At 36.8% G+C, this 15688-nt stretch overlaps 1 protein-coding gene across 6 annotated transcripts in view; it reads left to right on the forward strand.

The window, feature by feature from the left end:
• LOC117407404 (serine/threonine-protein phosphatase 2A regulatory subunit B'' subunit beta-like) overlaps positions 1 to 5876 on the forward strand; it is a 54162-nt gene extending 48286 nt beyond the window's left edge. For 3 of the 6 annotated variants that reach the window (XM_034012391.3, XM_059028821.1, XM_034012393.3), the window contains 3 exons: positions 38 to 150; positions 254 to 357; positions 4385 to 5876. In XM_034012391.3, the coding sequence (XP_033868282.2) occupies positions 38 to 150; positions 254 to 357; positions 4385 to 4529 (362 nt within the window). In that variant the 3' untranslated portion in view covers positions 4530 to 5876. The other 3 variants (XR_009329356.1, XR_009329357.1, XM_034012392.3) reach the window with 3 other exon arrangements.
• The last annotated feature ends 9812 nt before the right edge of the window (positions 5877 to 15688 follow it).

Genomic DNA, 15688 nt, shown 5'->3' on the forward strand with positions numbered 1-15688 from the left:
AAACCAGAGTAAATATTTACTGCTTTCCTCTCCACAGGCAAGATTACCCTCCATGACCTGAAGAAGTGCAAGTTGTCGCATATATTTTTTGATACCTTTTTTAACATTGAGAAGTATTTGGACCATGAGCAGAAAGATCCATTTTCAAGGGTAAGAAGAATAAGTGCAGATATGACTTGTAATATATATGTTTATATAAATTGTTATTATTTCTGAATACAATGCCCACTTTGTAACCTTGTGGTGTGTTTAGGATGAAGAGAATGAAGGGCAAGAGATTTCTGATTGGGAGAGGTACGCTGCAGAGGAATATGAAATCCTGGTAGCTGAAGAAGCAGCCAACGAACAGTTTGATGGGTAAGAGATTCTGGTTTTAGATTTAGATTAACAGGGAATTGGTATCTAAGTACCATGCAGTCTTCAGGCTGTGGTTATTTTTATGATGTTTAGGAGTTCCTAAGTAGAATCTTTGCCATCTCTGCAAAATAGTCAACACTTTCAGTTCTATTCAACGGTATGACGCGTTTTTTCCAAAATGTGATCGAATACACATCTAATAGGTACATGAGGTAGAACTCCCAGTACATCAGGAAATGGTTGGGAGTTCCATGCTGCCTCAGCAGAGTGGGCCTCTATGGTAAAGGAATACTGCAGCTACCAGAGGATTTGTGGCACTCTATCTACAACCCGGTTTCTCAGAGACGTCGGATTCAGTGGCCAAGAGTTGCGTCGCACAGTGAAGAACTTATCTGAAGCAGCAACTGGCTGTGGTTGAGACGGAAAGATTCTGGCTGGCACAATAGAAAGAAAGAAACACTGATGTACGGGTAAGTAAGCTGGGCTGAGTTGAGTGGGGAACGGAGGGGGGTGATGCTGGGACGCCAGAATCACCGTCGAGCCCTCTTGAAGTGTTGTGGGCTAGTCGACAAAACACCGAGGATGGAAGGTGCCCGCTTGAAGACCCCAGAGATGTACCCTACTTAGCTCAATCCAGGCGGTTGTCATGCTGATGCGCTGGGGAGACCGCACTGTGGTTGATCCCCGGAGCCAGCATCGCAGCCATTGTGTGTGCTGATGCGCTAGGGAGGTAGTACAAGGCATAGAAGTCAGTGAAACTTTAACACATGTCAAACGGAACAAAACGTTTGTTTAATATATCTGGCTTATTCATTGCTCCATGAAGAAGGCGTAGCTGATGACCAAAGCCTCAAAGGAAATGAAGAAAATATGCCCATTTGCAGTTACGAGTGTTATGCCTATTTACTTCTTGTATAATTAATTTACAGGAACAGAACCTATGATTTTTTCAACAATGTAGTTTAACACATTGGCGTGTGCTAAATTGGGGGTGATGCTGGGACGCCAGAATCACCGTCGAGCCCTCTTGAAGTGTTGTGGGCTAGTCGACAAAACACAGAGGATGGAAGGTGCCCGCTTGAAGACCCCAGAGATGTACCCTACTTAGCTCAATCCAGGCGGTTGTCATGCTGATGCGCTGGGGAGACCGCACTGTGGTTGATCCCCGGAGCCAGCATCGCAGCCATTGTGTGTGCTGATGCGCTAGGGAGGTAGTACAAGGCATAGAAGTCAGTGAAACTTTAACACATGTCAAACGGAACAAAACGTTTGTTTAATATATCTGGCTTATTCATTGCTCCATGGAGAAGGCGTAGCTGATGACCAAAGCCTCAGAGGAAATGAAGAAAATATGCCCATTTGCAGTTACGAGTGTTATGCCTATTTACTTCTTGTATAATTAATTTACAGGAACAGAACCTATGATTTTTTCAACAATGTAGTTTAACACATTGGCGTGTGCTAAATTGGGGGTGATGCTGGGACGCCAGAATCACCGTCGAGCCCTCTTGAAGTGTTGTGGGCTAGTCGACAAAACACAGAGGATGGAAGGTGCCCGCTTGAAGACCCCAGAGATGTACCCTACTTAGCTCAATCCAGGCGGTTGTCATGCTGATGCGCTGGGGAGACCGCACTGTGGTTGATCCCCGGAGCCAGCATCGCAGCCATTGTGTGTGCTGATGCGCTAGGGAGGCTATAAGCTGATCCCTGGAGCCAGCATTACACTTCAGCCATCAACACCAGACAGAAGGATATCTACATCATCATATGGAAGGAAACGCAAATGGATGGAGACACAGATGGATCACATTAGTTTACTGTAAAGCTACGTCTTAGTTGGTGCTTATCTTGGCGAGAGCCGAGTTCAAATCAGCATGAAGTTTTAACATCTACTCTTGTGTAATGGAAATCATTTTATAATTTTTTTCCATCAGACAATTAAGTTGCTAAAACAATACCTTACTGAAGATGTAACTACTTTAACTGGCTAAGGAGACGCTGACAGGTGTTCCATGCTGATTTTAGGGACTCCTCTGAATTTTAAACACTACATAGCAAAAGTAAGGATATTCAAAAGGTAAGAGTGGTGGAATAGTGGGTTACTAATTTCTAGTTTCTGGTGTAGGTGCTAACTTTAACCCACTGTTTTTACCTACTGGTGGCAATAACATATTTTAAGGTTGTCTCCTTTCACCTAGTTTATACATGTGGATGTTTTAAACTGTATTTGTGCAGAGCATTCTGTGAAATACTGTAAACCACCATATGTTATTGTGCTATTCATTTGAGCAAGTTTCCACTTAATTGCTGCTAGCTAATTGTGCAAAGTACTGAATGCAATGCTGCACAACAGCTTTACTGTTCCCTTCATGGCTATAATGTATGGTACCTAAACTTAAATTGATAAAATAAGAGGCTGTAGATATGAAGGGGATTACAATATTCAAATTATATATATAATTGATTTGTAATCAATTATTCTACCTTTTTAAGTACCTGAAATATCATTTTCTCTTTTTTCTTATATATTAGTCCATGTTGATGGTAAATTGTACAAGGGGCCCTTCACTAATTCAGTTTCCAACATTTCACTTTTTTTTTTATATGCAAGTCGTGTAGTGAAATAGTGGGATTGCTATATATGGAACCTTCATTTCTCTGTATCTTGGATAAATGTTTTTTTGATATACATAAAATCACAAGTTTAAAAAGGTAGTATAGTTCTGTGACAAGGATGACGTGTGTGGTGACGTCAGGCCAGGAAATGAATACACAACACCAATAGCAGACTGGGGTACAGCTGCGCTGCGGTGCGCTTATTAAATAAAAAGTTTAAACAAAACACTTTCTCAAAACAAAAACAGCACGTTAGCCAAACTAACAAATATGGAACAAACAGAACACTAAATTAAACAAGTATCGTGCTGGTGTAAACCAGCATGGGTAGCAATTGCTTACTTTTAATTTTGGTTCTTACTTGTGTAAAAGAATCGCCCCTCACCGTGGTTCGTTGCCCCTTTAAAAACACTGACCCAGGCATAGAAATTGATTTTTAAAGCGCGGTTGCGCTATTTTTAATGAAACACAAAAACACAAAAGCAAAATAAACAAAACAAACACCTAGCTCTCTTTGAGCACTAACTAAACAAAACAGGAACCTAAACTAAAAGACAGGACAGCAAAGCTGTTTACCTGTAACAAAATAAACAAAACAGCACACACAAAAAGGCTTCACACTACCTTTTCCCTTTGTTTTACTGCTGTACCCACACCAGCACAGTCGGGCTTCCACACACATCAGCAGCCCTGAGCAGACTGACTGCACTCTTTAAATACCCTGCACCTGGCTCTAATTTTCAATAACAGCCAGGTGCAGGTGATAAGTAACAATAAAACAACAGAAACAGAACAAAAATGTGGCTATGCACATGTTTTTCTGCAGGGAGGATTTAACCCCCTCCCTGCTGTCTCACACTTGTCTCTTTCATCCTCTGGACAATCCACCCTGTGCAGCCAAAGCTGCAGGTCTTTTATATTATGGCCGAGGGATTAACTGGCTATTCATTTTCCTGTTAACCCCTCGGCCATGGTCTGCACAAGTCAAATAATTCTACCTTGACTGTCAGCTAGTTAAATATCAGTAGCTGACAGTCATGCATTCTCAAGAGGGAATTAAAACAATAACAAATAATGGTGGATGGCACCTCGCTCGTCCTGCCAAACATAATAAAATACAAAATAATACAGCAAATACAAATCATAATATGCACAGGGCAGGGGAGTACCCCGTCACAAGTTCCTATGAATCAATCTGATGTAGTTATTTATTTTTTTAGAATCTCCATCAGATCCCCGATACACTTTTTGCTATCTATATTCCCTAGTCTTTAGCAAACATTGATGGATGGAGATTCTATAATGTTCAAGTCTTATAATGATTAAAAGTGTAGTACATATTTTATTTTGTTGATGTATGACACCAACATTTCTACATTTGGAACAATGTTCTTTTTTCCTGTATTGTCAGCTATGAAAATGACCTCGACCCCATCGACCGACAAATCTCAAATGAGTTAAACCTGCGAGGGGACAAGAGATCTTTCTTCGAAATACCCAACCCACACCCTAACATCAATTTGGATGAATATGAGTATGAAGATGATTTTGAATGACCTATTTTGCATGTATGTTCTACACTACAGGCAATCTGCAGCAGGTCTGCAATAACTGCATAAACTAGTGTTCAGTGAGGAATAATAATATTTAGTCTCACTGATCACTATGTAGCTTCAGGCCATTTGCACTCATCCTTAGAGATGAGAATCACAAACCTGGATCACCAAAGGCCTCCCAGTGGCTGTAACTCTAATCGTTAACCATGCAAAACAAAGGAATCTCATTGTTGGTGCAAAAAAAACAACAAATTATGTAATTTGTTCCTAAAACAAGCAAAAGTAAAATATAACAAGAAATGCAATATAAAATTAAAACTCCTCTTCTTTTACCTGCTGTAATTTAGTAAGTTGTTAGGTACATTACAGAGAAGAAAACTTATGTAAAAATTGGAACCTAATCACAGTTTACTCGAAGGACGGGTGCCGACTGGCCAGTAGTGTGAGTGATGTATTATCTGTAAATAGGAATGCCTATAGTATTTATTATGCAAACTGGTGTGTGTGTGTGAGAGAGAGAGTGAGAGAGAGTGGTTGTGCATAGTGTATAATCAAGTCAAAATCACAGTTTTTAGATTTTTGTTTTCGTCTTGGTTCACACTGCACTGAAACTTAAATGCTTAGACAACGGTTGAACGTGCACCAAGTATAAAAGCAATACATTTGTCATTTCTTTCAAATTGGCTATTACAACATTCCAGAGATATTAACCAAACTAACCATTACACATAATAATAACACGTTCAACACAAAATAAAATGATATAATGGAGTTTGCTAAAATTCTTAAGAACTATCCAGGTGCCTATTTATTCACGTGTTCCACTTCTAGGCATTTACCCTAAAAAAAAAAAAAAATAAATAAAAAAAAAGTGTGCCTTGTATTATATTAATTTAAATAAAGAAAAAAACCTGTATTAATCAGGGATTCCTGAAATGTACAAGGTTTTTGCTAAAGTATGAAATTTTCATTGTAGAAGTTATTCTTATAAATGATTGTCATTGTATGTATATTTGCACTGTTCTTTGTGCTTGCAGTGTATTAATTGTTGCAAAGTGTCATTATGTTCAAATACACAAATTATGTTCATTTGTTGTTGAAGGTTTTTCTATGTGTAAAGTACTTAGTAGTTTTTTACTGTACTTTTATTCAGGAAAAAGGGAACCAAATGTTTATAAATGAATTTGTTCAAATTATTTTAAATAAAGTATAAGTATGGCTGATATTAAAGCTGCCTGTTTTTCTGCTCTGTAGAAAATCTGAGCCAAAAACTTAAGTAAATATTTTTTAAATTGGTTTTCCAGTAGAAAAGTATTGTACAAAAATAAACAGCAGTAAACAAAAATGCTTTTTTGTTTGTTTATTGATTTTTTTCCAGCAAAGTGTTGAAAAAGCATACGAGAATATAAAGTATGTCATCTTGCAAGATAAAACACAGGTATTTTGAGAGATATATGCTGCAAAACTTCTGATTTAAAAAATAAATACACATCCTGTACCATACATGCTGATCGGGTCTGTAAAACTAACAGTACTGTATGTATTACAGATAAAGATGATTACAGTTTACTGACGGTTAATCATTTAGCTAAAATCGCAAACAAAAGTATTGTCATCCTACACTTAATTTAAGATTATTCAAGCAAACTTGTTAAATACAAGCATTTAATGAACATTACACTAATTAATGACAAATACCAAAGTTCACAATTGCTGATAGTTTTACAGGCAATGTTTATTTAAAAAAAAACAATGAAGCAATTTCAAATATTTGTTCATGACAAAAGTATTGGCACCTTTTACATTGTCAAAGTTGGATACACTGAAAGTAACTCAAAGAAAATTCATAAAACAAACCATCTTAGGTAAGCCAAGAAATATGAACAGGAATCTGAAGCATTCTTCAGCAAAATTCTCTGGTTCGATGAGTCTAAAATAGAATGTATCCCCAAAAATGGAGCATAGTATGTTTGGAGAAAAACGGTAAAGCCTTCAGTATAAAGAAAACCTTGTACCTACCGTTAAACATGGAGGTGGTTCGATCCTGTTATGGGGGCATTTTAGCAGTTATAGGACTGGAGACATTCATGTGATTGAAGATCAAATGAAGGCAGCCATGTATCTAAACATTATACAAAGTACAATGATACCATCTGCTCGCAGGCTGATTGGCAGACAGTTTATCTTCCAACACAACGAAGACCCAAAGCATACAGCTATGTCAACTCTGGAATTATTGAAGAAAACAAAGAGAAAAGTTCTGGAATGGCCTTTGTAATCACGATCCCAATTCAATAGAAATGCTTTGGACTGATCTGAAAAATGCTGTATCCAATCTGGCTAAGATGAAGGAAATCTACCCAGATTTCACCAACAAGATCATACTGGTTAAGAATTATCATAAATGTCTAAAAGCCATAATGCAAGCAAAAGGAGGACACACGAAATGCTAAAGAAGGGGTGCCACTATTTTCGTCATGAACAAATACTTTGCTTTTATATATATAAAGACTGTTAAATACCAGAAATTGTGTATTTTGGTATTTTACATATTAAATTAGTAGCTAATGTTCACCAAATGCTTGTACTTAACATGTTTTCTTGAATTCTCTTATATAAGTGTATGGTGCCAATCAATAGTTTTGTCTGTGACTGTACTTAAACAATAACAAGTGTCACAAATCCAACATAAACATGTACACAGAACTAAACATATTCCACAAACCAATGGTTCACAAGCAGCTTCCATATTTTAGACCGTATTATATACGGGACACCACACATTACACCTTGTCTAGCGTTGTAGCCTGGCCTCTCATTCATTTTATTTCATGAGAATACTCCTCATTGCTCCCACATAACCAGTTAAAACAGCAATAGTTTTGTACGCAGGTAAATGTAATACATCAGACAACTTGTATTATCCTTTTTTTTATAATGCTGCCTAATAAAAGCTGTACAGTTTTGTTATAATCATATCTACTAAATGTATTTTTTAATCAGCAACACAGAATGCAAGCAGGATAGCCTACATATTTTCAAAGTGGTTTTGGTTACAGTTTTCAAAATGTTTTCGGTAAGTGAAGAGATATTTTTTGTACAAACTAGATGTGTAATAATCATTTGTAACAACACTGGAGGCTTACTTTTGTTGTGTCCTGTAAACATATGCATTAGTGTTAAAATACATTATTTTAATGGTTTTACTATACATTTGTGCCCTCATGCCAAAAATAAATAATTTGATAAAGATGGCTGATTTGCACAGGGTACTCCAGGGTACCACTTTTTTTCTGTCTCTCAAAATTAGTTGATATTTTTATATTATACTTTATTGCTCAAAAATGATTACATGAAATAAGTGTGATTTACAGTCTTGACAATACACCGCTGTAACATAACTTCAGGTTATCCTAAAATACGTATTTATTTACTTTAGTGCTCCACACAGTATATGTTAAACATAAAACTCAACACTGCCATGATAGGGAGAACAGGTGTGGAAGCAATATGTAGATCAAATGTTCAGAATGTTTAGCAAAAATGTATTCCCAAGAAAAGCAAGCACTGAGCTCATTTCTAGTGTGCAGTTACCCTGTAACTTTTTGGAGGTTAATGGCAATCAGATGATATTCATCACCCTTGCCAACCCAAGACTTAAGTGCTTTAAGTTAACCTTGTTATTTTGTTTAAAACAGACAAAGTCCATTATTTAGGTGGAGTAAAGAGATAATTGTTTTTTTCTTCCATCTCCCACGGGTAACTCATCAATGGCTCACAAAAGCCTACTTGTGATGAAAGGTTACCTTAAAAATTTTATTTGCAAAATAAAGTTTCTAGATTATTTTCAGGGTTTAAAAGCTTTACATACACAGTGACACAGTACACAGACTAACCTTTCAGACAGCTGTCCAAGGTCAGTCAAGTCCAGGAGATTGGAACCATTTATAGCTGCAAAGGAGGCATAGGGGGAGGAGGAAAGAAACTTTACACCAGACTCAAAGAGGCAGGTCTAAGTTGAAGCTATTGGGGACATTTTACAGAACTAGCACAATAAAGAGAACCTTTGAACCAAACAACTAACAAATGCAGTATTCAAAACATTTGCAATAATTTTTATAGATCATTTTTCAATACATCTTGAAAATTTTTTGTCAACACTTGTTTTACATGATATATTATACACATGTATTATTGCATTTACAATACTGTCCATTAATATAATCTCCTAATTTAGTAATGTCTACTGTACAACACAATGGGTTATTTGTCTTATTTTCATAATTACCTTATTAATGCACATGTTCTATCACATTTTATCTGCCCGTTTTAAGATAATGTTACAATCTCCCTAATAAATATTATGAGTCCTAATATTCAACAGTCTACTGTTAAAATTAATAAAATTAATATACTTTAATAAGAGCATCATAATAAATTGTTGAGTGTATCTAGTGTACTTTAGTATTTTTTTACCAACAATTCATGTGACACGAGCAAGGGCTGCATGGAGGAAGAACCACAGAGATAAAAAAAGGAGAGGAAAGTGCTTGTGATTTAGAAAAGAGGACCGGGTCTCCCCTTGGCTTGCGGTGAGCTGTCCTCATGGAGGTGAAGTCGGCCTCCAACTCTGGGAAGCAAGCTTCACATTCCTCAAGGGGAAATTGAAAATAGGACAGCAGGAGAATTGAAAAGATGAACTGAAGTTCAGAGGTCTCCTCAGCTTGCTGGGAGTCGCCTTTGCTGAAGGAGGTCAGCTCAGCCAGACTTCCAAAGCTTGAGTAGTGAGCTTCACTTTCCTCGAGAGGGGGACTGGAAAAATAAGCATGCATATATGTATATATACAGCTATGGCAAAAAAGGTTTGCATCATCTCAAATGTATATGAATATAATTTAGATCTTTTATTTAACATCATGTAATCTTAGAAACAACCAAATGATATTGCAAAAGTCTTCCGGAAGTCATAACAGTTTTTCATGTTAGATTTCAAAATGTCACATTTTGAAATTTTTGGAAGTTTTTCAATAAGTATATGGAAAACTACAATGTGGTATGTAATTCAATATGTTAACGTAACATTATTCATCAGGTTTCAGTCAACTTTATTAAGTAAAATTTGTTAATTATTTTGGCCATAGCTGTATATGATTTACTCTGATGGGAAATTAAATACTAATCTCACCGCTCAGCAGAAAGGAAAAAAACCCTGTGGGCGGAAACCTCTAGTGGTCCCGGCGGAGAGATGGTCCCCACTCCGGGCATACTAGGAATTCTGTGTTGGGCAAAATAAATAACAGGGAGAGAGGAATGAATGTAAGACTCCATGGCGGTGGAAGACCAGTGACCCATTGTTTGATGACGTGCTGGTTGACATTGACTTTGGCTACTGAGATTGCTGCACATATACAGAAGAAATAGATTGTTTTTTGCGTGGACAAGGAATGCCAGAATGCAGTCTTGGTTAAAGGGGAGAACCAGATGAAGGCAGTGAAGGAAGACCAGTCAATCACAGAGTAGAGGGTGAAAGGAGCGAGGGCAGCGGCCATGTAGTCTTGGATGGAGGTGAGGTGATTGCGCAGGGATGAATTTAATTCAATAAATAGCTGAATTGATGAATAGGCAGGGGAGGAAAATGACCTCATACATGTGTATGATAATCCATCCTTTCACAGTGGAAAAGCAATGTACAGGGGCTGAATACCTGCTGTAATTGTTTTCATATCCTAAACAGCTGCAAGGGAGCCACAGTGAGTAGCAGCTTGTACTGCGATGGCAGGGCTTCTGGTGGTCTACATTAAGGGGGGGGGGGGAGAGATAATGCCTTCAATGGAATGGCAGAAAATTCTGATCGCTTCTCTCTGGGATTCAAATACCAGATTTAAAATGCTTTGCAGATATTGTTGACAGAAAGTCAATCTGTGTTGTAGAGGACAACAGCTTGGCAAGGAAACAGTCGGGAGGCTGGTTTAGATAAAGGCTGCCCCTGAAAAACTGTAGTAGATTCAAAACCCTGGACAGCTCGAAAGATTGTTGGCTTAAACAGTTTCCAAAACAAAATAATAATAAAATCATTACAGTACATATTTGCCTCATTTTACAATCTTGGTTACTTTAGTAGTACTTCCAAGAGACTGGGGCTTCATCAGCCAATACTATAATAAGTATAAATCATCCAGGGCAATTAAAAGAGGATCTAAAAAGTGGAGCCTGAAAACACCAGTCCAGAGACCCTTCTGACTATCACAGAACTCCTAACTAACAGTAAGAAAACATTAAACTAAAATATCTGTCATTTAAAAAGTGCAGAAAACTGTTGGAACTTTAAAATTATTTCTAAAGTACTGCATATATATTTAGCTTAATAGAATACTGTGGAGGTTTTTTTTATTCTGTTGGTTAACTGTTGATTAAGCTGATTCATTCCTCTGTGACCTTATTTTATGTACTGTATGCTTAGGTCCCCAGGCTATTTGATAAACAGATGGGTGGTGTACAAGCCATACCCCCAGAGCCAGACTAACACATTAATATGTGTATCTATATGTATGGAGCTGCAATATCTTTTTTTTACTAACTCAATAACTCTTTAAAGCTTATGCAGGTTCCATATCGAATGTATCAATATCCACATCTTCATTCATGGCATCTGGCTGGTCTTGCAACATTGTATCTTGTCCTATATCTATATCTGTCTAGGATGTATGGTCAATTGACTGCAATTTACTGGGCTGTTCAATTGTACCGACTAGTCCACAGAGCAATCTGCCAAGCAAAATGTCTTAAAATCTGCAAAGCATTTGAACAAATTGCAAAGTACATGCTATATAGATTGCAAAGTACATGATTTACAATTTTAATTTCTGAACACATTTCTACAAAGTATTATTACTGTATTAAATAAAACAATGAAAAGTTATTTCTGTCCCTGTTCCCTATTTATCCCAATTGTTTACCTAGTGTTCTTTACAGTCAGCTTTCAAATAATACATATTTTATGGGAAACACACAAACTGCAAACAGGCATCCTTTCTTTTTTAGACCACAGTGATAAACAGCTGCATCACTTTCATAAAATCATGCAATGTTCATCACGTTACAAGACTTGTGCAATATACACTGAACTGCAGTGTTATGTAGCTTCTCAGGAGGTAATGAAAAAACAACACTGAGAAGAGACATATGCAGAAGCACTGTCTTTGATGAGCATGAGTATCTGTCTGCAGTGTGGCGTTTCCTTGGATTGGTAGTTCTGGAAAAAAACAAAAACGTCCCTATATGGAACTCTTTCTGGGATAATACCAAGATCTCTGCTGACACCACACCTGCTTGCATTTTATTAACTACCAATGCTGTAATTGGAACAACACTGTTGCAAATATAAAGCCATAGCACAGCCATAGAGAATATAACAAATTAAATTTCAATGAAAAAATCATTGCAACTAATAACAACATAGTGTTTCACAATATTATCTACGTTTTAATATGTTTTTGGAGTACAATTGAATTATAACTTTAAATCTACAGCTTCATATTTATTCACTATTGCTTACCACTGAGAAGACTTGAGCCACTTTCCTCCTTTGATCGCAGTTGAGATGAACTGTGGTGTGAGTTTCATATCAGGAGTTATTCCATTTGTGTCACTGCTCGCCAGCAAAGAGTTATTACTCAATTCTGTCAAACCAGAATTTAAAAAGAAACGTTATACCTATAATTATAAAGGAAAACGTAATGGAAAAATACAAACTTATTGTACAGTGACGGTGATAGATCCTTTATACAATTCTATGAAACCCTATATTTTCAACAGGTATGTTGAAAATGTATGCAAAATTAAAATCTTCATGCAAAAATATTCTTTAAATGTTTTGGGGCTTTTTTCTGTTCTTTTAAAATTGAGCACAAAATCCAGATGCAAATGACTTTCTTAATTTGTAATGAACTGGTAATCTTAAAGCAATCAAATGCATTGCATTAATATAAGCTATGAACTGGACTGGTTAGACACTGCATGTCAGACAATAATATTACTTTTATAAGAAAGTGATTTGAAACCTACAAGATCCAAAAATGTAAAGTAAATGTAAAGTGAAAAGAATGGGGATTTTCTGATTGCTTATTTCTGTGTACTAATATTGGTGTAATACATACAAATAAACACTTTTTTCTCGGATCTACCATTTACTTTACCCCTCAGATTTCTCTGAAGCTGTTTCTTAACAAATAAAATGCTGCTGTTCTAGGTACAGGAAGTTCACAGAAGTAATCTTTCCATTTCAATACTGCATTGTAGGTTGCTTAAGATATTCTCAGTAATATTTCATTTCTTTTGAAGAGTTTTGTAAGTTTGACAACAGACTAAAAAACATTATATGGCATCTCATTATTTTTTGAATAAGACACTGTTTTGAAGTCTTTCATAAGTTACTGTAACACACTGTGTGTAATGTGTCTCTTACTGTATAAGAGATGTCATCACATGCAATTTGGGGGACAGGACCGTGAAGAGAAGCTGCTAAAACTGCAAAATGACATCACTTATACAATAAAAGATACCCAACACATGACATATTAACTTATTATAAATCAGACAAAATAGCTTTAAAAACTACAATTTGTAAAACTTTTAAATTAAATGGTTCAATCCAAAAATCAAACACCACAGTCCCTCAATAATGCATGTAGGCTTACAGGTGCTGTGTCATATTGAGACTATTTATTAAAAACAAAAGGGCAGTAAAGAAATGTGCATAATAATTTGGTAATAATTTCTTTGGATAAATAGTGTCAAGTTCATCAACATTTAGCGGAAGAGTAAAGTTAATAGAATGATACATATATCTTTCCTTTTTTTTTTGGTGTTCTATGCACGGGATGACACCAGCACGTACACAGAATAGGATGTACTGGAATTTTGGCAAAAACGTCACTATGATTGGTTGATTTCACTATGTAACACAATTTTTGTTCCTGGGTAGTAAGTGTTATTTCCTAATTGCTTATGCCTCAAAAGTATAGAAAATGGCTATTATTCCCCACAAACTTTGCTTTTGTGACCAGGAGTGATATTTTGAAATGTACCTATTTCCAATGAGAAAACAGGCAGATTTGTGTCTTTTCGTTCACATAAAGTCAGAAAAAAACAACATATGAATCCAAATTTACATGTATTTATACTTAAGTAATACAAAAATGACTACAAAAGATTTAGAAGTGAGTAGTTTTTCGAGATTTACGATTATACTGTAAATCACTTTCACGAATCAGCCCCCAAATGTAGTCTCCCATCATGTTCTCGTTATACTGTCCTTCATTGACAGCTCATCCAGGAGCCTCAAAGCCGTGCTGGTCCATAATGGTAACAAGTACCCGTCTCTTCCCCTGGCTCACTCGGTGCACCTCAAAGAGGATTACAACAGCATCAAGACCTTGCTGGACGCCTTGAAGTATGATGAGTACGGCTGGGACCCCCGGAAGGTGCTGATGCCACCACTGCACATCAAATTGGGCCTTATGAAACAATTTGTCAGAGCTCTAGATAAGGAGTCGGCAGCCTTCAAGTACCTTCAAGACTTCTTCCCTAAGCTGTCTGAGGCAAAGGTCAAAGCCGGTGTCTTCGTCGGACCACAGATAAAGAATGCAATGAATTCCTCAAGAAGCTCACTAGTAAGAAGAAAGCGGCTTGGAACAGCTTTGTCGCAGTGGTTCGGGGCTTCCTGGGCAATCACAAGGCCGAAAACTATGTGGAGCTGGTTGAGACTCTGGTGAAGAACTACGGCACAATGGGCTGTAGGATGTCCCTCAAAGTCCATATCCTTGATGCTCATCTTGATAAATTCAAGGAGAACATGGGAGCGTACTCGGAGGAGCAAGGCGAGCGCATCCACCAGGATATACTGGACTTTGAACGCCGCTACCAAGGACAGTATAACGAGAACATGATGGGAGACTACATTTGGGGGCTGATTCGTGAAAGTGATTTACAGTATAATCGTAAATCTCGAAAAACTACTCACTTCTAAATCTTTTGTAGTCATTTTTGTATTACTTTACTTGTATTGTGACACAAATTTCGCCCGTTTTCTCATTGGAAATAGGTAAATTTCAAAATATCACTGTCCTGGTCACAAAAGCAAAGTTTGTGGGGAATAATAGCCATTTTCTATACTTTTGAGCCATAAGCAATTAGGAAATAACACTTACTACCCAGGAACCAAAAAAAAAAAAAATTGTTACACAGTGTTTCTAATGTGTGATTTACACTTTTTAATAACTCATCTCCATAATATCTCTTAGTAATTTAACCAGTTTATCTTCACAGTTTCAGGTAATGTACACTTCCTAACTATAACTATAATATTTGGTAAGATCAGTGCCATATTATTTTAATAAAATAATGTTTTACAGGTTTCCATTGTTTGTGATCCTCTTATAAACAAAGCAAACAAAGTGATTTCTCAGGTTTCTCAAAAAGATATTTTGTGAAAAGTGTCTGGAAACTAACCCTCAACATATAGAAATGGGATGCAAGTTGTTTGTCCCTTGACTGATTATGTATTCACTTTCTTGGATAAACCAAGCGCTCAACGAAAAGATTGGGGAATTTGAAGCCATTCTATCAATTGACACATACTATCTTTTGAGGAAATGAATGTGTCGAAAGCAAGCAGGAAAGCATCTGTCAGCCTCCTCAGTGCATGATGTGTTAAGAATTGTGTCAATCAGCAATCCTGACTCCTACTTAAACATTCATAAACTAATGGTGTAGTCCCTGACACTGCCACATGGGATATCAAAAGATATTGATCATGCTTATCTGCCCTGATCCATATTCACATGTGCAATATGACCACTGGAATTTTTGACCCTGAACCAGCAATTAAAGTTTGGATGCAGTAAGCAATTTCTTATTCTCATCTTTGCCCAGTAATCCTGATGTTTGCTGGGTGGTTTTCTAGCCGTGTTACACTTTTCATACTCTGGGCCCAATTTTGATGAACGCAAAAAAAATGGAAGGCAATGTGCAAACTCATTATTATTCTGTGTTCAGTAACCTCCCTCTAACAGTGTTTGCTCTTTGAAAAGATCTGCTTAAAGGTTTGTTTAAATCGCAAAATTGCTTAGGTGAAAATGATAATGAGGCCACTCCCTACA

Source organism: Acipenser ruthenus, chromosome 8 (genome assembly GCF_902713425.1).
Source record: "Acipenser ruthenus chromosome 8, fAciRut3.2 maternal haplotype, whole genome shotgun sequence".
Taxonomy (NCBI): Eukaryota; Metazoa; Chordata; class Actinopteri; order Acipenseriformes; family Acipenseridae; genus Acipenser; species Acipenser ruthenus.